This window comes from Equus quagga, chromosome 2 (assembly GCF_021613505.1).
Source record: "Equus quagga isolate Etosha38 chromosome 2, UCLA_HA_Equagga_1.0, whole genome shotgun sequence".
NCBI lineage: Eukaryota > Metazoa > Chordata > Mammalia > Perissodactyla > Equidae > Equus > Equus quagga.
Window position 1 is genome coordinate 156387230 of NC_060268.1, and position 4741 is coordinate 156391970.

At 63.9% G+C, this 4741-nt stretch overlaps 1 protein-coding gene across 1 annotated transcript; it reads right to left on the reverse strand.

The window, feature by feature from the left end:
* Window positions 1–2717: 2717 nt before the first annotated feature.
* Window positions 2718–4360, reverse strand: LBX1 (ladybird homeobox 1). Its single transcript, XM_046655323.1, has 2 exons — window positions 4036–4360; window positions 2718–3337 (listed from the first exon to the last, which is right to left on the reverse strand). The coding sequence occupies exons 1-2, from the start codon at window positions 4358–4360 to the stop codon at window positions 2817–2819; spliced, it is 846 nt and encodes a 281-aa protein (XP_046511279.1). The 3' UTR covers window positions 2718–2816.
* Window positions 4361–4741: the final 381 nt, after the last annotated feature.

Genomic DNA, 4741 nt, shown 5'->3' on the forward strand with positions numbered 1-4741 from the left:
CGGATAAATGGCCCCGTTTCTCCTCAGCCCCGATGCGCCTGCTTAGCCGCGCGCCCCGCGGGCGCCGCAGCTCCGGTGGGCTCAGCCCCAGGGCCGCCGCCCCCAACCCAAAGGGACCCAGCAGGGCCCAGCCCGGGGGCCGCGAAGCAGGGAGCGGCCTGAGGTGCCAGGGCCGCTTCATTGGGATTCATGGGCGTGTTGGGCGGGCGGCCCCGGGCTCCGGGCGCGGGGCGGGGGCCGGGCGGGAGGGGGGTGCGCACGGCGGGCGCAGATGCCCGGGTGACCGCCGCGCCGCGGTCCCTGCGCCGCCTTTGTGCCGGGGAGGCGCGCGCGGGGACCTAATCCATCAAATTGTCTACAAATTGTGAAGAAAATTCAAAAACCATATGGTCGCCAGCGCCGGCGCGCTCTGGGCTGCGGAGGGCCGCGGCCGCGCCCGCACCCGGAGCCGCGGGGGGCTGGGCCCGGCTATTGTCGCCTGTCAGCGGCCGCCCGGGTCCATTCGTCCCGGCCTTCATGGTCCGCGCTCCGAATTACAGACCCATCCATCCTGAGAGAGGGCGATTTATGTCGCCCAGGAGGAACCGGCCGCACGCCCGCCCGCTGCCCGCTGCCTCTTTCCTTCTTTCGTTCTCTCCTCTCTCTTCTCTCCCCTCTTCCAATTCCCTTTTTCTCCCTCTTTCTCTGTCTCTCTCTCCGTATAGCTTTTCCTCTTTGTCTTCCTCATCCCTGTCTCTGTGGCTCTCCACTTTCTCGCTCTGCTTTTGGAGTGTCTTTTTGTGCTCCTTTTTCTGTTTCTCTGACTCTCAGTTTCCTCCAGGACGCGCGCGTTCCCAACTCAGGCCCCGGGGCCCCATCGCCTGCCCGAGACCAGATGCGCATTTCTCACATCAATTTTGCGGAGAAAGAGAGCCGAGCAGCCCGGAGGCGGGACCCTCCTCTGGTGACAGCGGCCACTCGCCAGTCCAGCGACAACAAAAGCCCAGAGAGAAACCTGCTCAGTCTAGAAAAGTGAAAGCTGCCTGTGTCCCTGCCCCAGCCGCCCTGAGGGCGCGGGGACCCCAAAGAGTCCTTGGGGGATTGATGTCTCTGCCCCCAGCCGAGTTTGGGGCCCGGAATTTGTAAAGTTACCAGAAATTCACCACAATTCTCAGACACCTAGGGCTCCACCTCCCCGTGCCCGTGCCTGTGCGCGCGATTCAGCCCGCCCTTGGTGCCTTCAGCTTCATTGTCCTTCCTCCTCCAAGGGTGAGATCCTTTGGCGAACCACAACTTAGGAGCCCTCAGGCTCCACCCTGCTGTCCGACTGAGCTATACCTGCCATACATCGGAGGCTTAGCAGGCGTCCCAGGCAGAGCGGGAAGAACGCCTGCCCTTCAGTCCCACGTGGGAGGCACGAACCGCGGTGCAAGTCTCCCCCACCTACTCTTTGCCCCACACGAATTAATTTTCCACCCTTGGCGCCCCTAACGTACGCACGCATTTTCTCCCAGCGCTCCGCGCCTCCCTTTTGACCCGGACCTGGCGAAGCCCGCTTCTCTCGCCCCCCACCATTTGGGAGCTGCCGCGTGTTCTCCGGCGAGGAGTGTCTTCTCCTACTGCTTTCCTTTCATCTCGAATTCTCACGCCTGCCCTGAAACTCCAAATCTCCAAGGCCTGGCAGCCGGCGAGGAGCAGCGGCAAGATAAGCGAGCCTGCCGCGATTTCCCCCAATAGGGCCCGCTCATTCAGACACGGTCACCGCGGGTTCTAGTAAAATGGCAAAGACTTTATTTATCGGAGAAAGAGGCCTTGGGTACAGTCCGGGGAGGAGAGGGCAGGAGCAGGGAAGGGACACGCGAGACCCACCCTCATCCGACCACCCTTGTCTGGCCAAGTCGAGCTAGGAGCAGGGCATTGAGGACTGCAAGACAGACCCAGAGCTGCGGAGGAGGTGGGGTGAGGGCTTAAGTCGGCCTCCTCTCAGTCTCTGTCACATGCAAAAAAATTCTAAAAAGAGTAAAAAATAATTCTAGGGCTTTGGGTTCCATTTTCGTTTGTTGCTTGGTTGGTTTCCCCCTGCTTTGTCCCTAAGACCCGGACCCTAGCAGTCAGTCCAAGGAGACCGAGAGAGCGCGGGGAGGAATCTTGAAAATAGCGTTAGTGGGCATGGGGAGACAGAAATGGCATCGAAAACAGACTTCTGGCGGGGTGGGGGGCGGGGAGAGATGGATTTAAAACTTGCAAGTTGGGATCTGGCTGTCCCCCTCAGCCCCTTCCCACTCGGGGCAAAAAGGCAGAAGGAAATAAAAAAGTCAACTGCAATAGGCCAAGGGAGGTGAGAAGGGAGAGGGCCGGTGCATTCGCCACATGCAGAGAAAAATCAAAACAGTCGGGGCGGCCCCCTCCTCCAGACCGCGGGGTTAAGTGTTCGTTACCCTCGATTCTGCCTCGCCCTCAGCAAACCCAGCAGCCTGAGAGCTTTGAAAACATGGAAATCTCCGAGATTTTAAAAAATAAAAGAAAGAAAAAAAAGTCAGGCTGTGGTGGGAAGAACCCGCTACATCGGTTTAAATATTTATACAGAAGCCATACAGAATTGCACGGCGAGGGCTCCCAGGGCGGCGAAGGCCGCGCGCGGCGGCCGGCCCGGCCGGCCAGCCCGGGTTTATTGCTTCGAGAAGGAAGAGGCAGCTGCCGGGAGCCGAGTCCGGGCCAGAGACAGGGGAGAAGGCGGGAGTTGCAGAGGAGGTCCCAGCTCCCCTCGGTCCGGTCCGGGAGGCGGCGGGCATACGGGCGCTAGGGCAGCGGCGGCGGCAGCAGATCCCGGGCGCCGCTCAATCGTCCACGTCGATCTCTTCGTCTTCCTCGTCCTCCGAGCAGTCCTGGCTGCTGGCCGGCTGGTCCGTGAGCGGGGAAGAGGGCGAGAGCTGCAGGGGCCCGGCCCCCGGGGCCTGCGGGGCGCCTGGGGGGAGCGCCGGAGAGCCAGGCCTCGACTTGGCCCTGCCGCAGCCGCCGCCACCGCCGCCCGCGGCCTCCGAGTTCTGCTCCAGTTCAGCCAGCGCCACGATGTCCATCTGCCCGCTGGGGCCCAGTTTCTTGGCGGACTCCACGTCGGCCTTCATCTCCTCCAGGTCCCGCTTGAGCTTGGCGCGCCGATTCTGGAACCAGGTGATAACTTGAGCGTTGGTGAGGCCCAGCTGCTGCGCGATTTGGTCGCGATCGGCGGGGGACAGGTACTTCTGGTAGAGAAAGCGTTTCTCCAACTCATAGATCTGGTGGTTGGTGAAGGCCGTGCGGGACTTTCGCCGCTTCTTGGGGGTCTGCCGCTGCCCAAAGATGGTCATCCCGTCGCGGCCTGCGAGGAAACCATAGTATAGGCTTGCGCCAGGGGAGAGACGACCCCCACCCGGCTGTCGCTCACCCCACCCAGGCCCATCGGCCTGACATCAGCCGCTGTTCCCTTCTCGGATTTGATTCGGCCTCCTGGACTAGGGTAAGCTTCGACTCTCGCAAACCCCTCTCCCCCGTTTCTCATCTACCGGAAGTCCCTAGGAAAAATTGTTTTGGTCTTTGCTCCCCCACCAAAGAGTTGGTTTGAAAGACCCGAGGTCGCCAGAGCACGAGGGAACCAGACAGGGACGCTCTGACTGCAATGTACAGGTTGGTCCTCCACTTCTTCCCAATCACCCTGACTCTACCTACTGCCACCCAAAAGGTCCCAGGAAAAGGCTCTCCGTTCCCCACCCCAGGAACAGGGCTAGCAGCGCCCAGGCCACTGGGAACGGGAGGGAACCGGGCAGATCAGGCAGAACTGCGGAAAGCTCTTGGGTTCCCGCCACCCCTCCCCGGTCACTCGACTCTGGCCTATCCAGAGGTTCCTAGGAAATAGGGTTTGGGTCCTGTCCCACCCACCTCCACTCCCAGCGGCAGCGGCTTGGGCTGGAGGGCCCTGACGGCCGGCGCGGGAGGAGTTAGGCAGAGGCACAGGGCACGGAGCAAGGGGCACAGGGAGAAGTGCGCGGGCTGCTGGACGCAGGGGAACCCAGTGCCTACCTTCTGCTGCCTGCAGGACGCTGACCTCCAGCCCCTTAAAGGTCTTGCTGGCGAGTTCCTCCAGCGCGCACAGCGGCGAGGTCTGCGAGAGCAGCGCGCGGCCCGCCAGGGGCAAGCCGCCCGGCGCGTGCTTGTCCGCGGCCGCCAGCAGGTGCGCCGCCCCGCACAGCGAGTAACTTCTCCGCACAGACGGCTTGTTGAGGATATCCTCGATGCTGAACGGCGTCAGCGGCTTGTTGGAGTTGGCGGGCGGCGGCAGGTGGTCCAGAGGGCTGCGCCGCCGCTCCTCCCCCGGCGCCGCTTTGCCGTCCTCCTTGGAAGTCATCTCGGCCTCGTTTGGGGGCCCGGCCGGGGCGGCTCGGGCCGCGGGAACCCAGCCCGCGGGCAGCTCGGGCGCCGGGCGGCGCGGGCAGGCAACGACGGCGGGCGCGAAGAAGGCCGCGCCCGGTAGGGCGCGGGCCGGGCGCTGGGCCGTTAGCGCAGCGGCAGAGGCGAGCAGAGCCGCACGGGGCCCCGGGAGGAGGGCGCTGACGCGGGCGCCGCCACCGCCGCCGGGGCTTCCAGCAATCCGGGGCCCGAGCCGGGGCGCGCCGCACGGGGCTCCAGTTTCGCCAGCCCCGGTGCTATTTAAAGGTGTCAGGTGGCTCCGCGGCGGCTCCTGGCCCCGGGTCCTGGCGGCGGCAGTTGGAAGAGCCGAGGCGAGGAC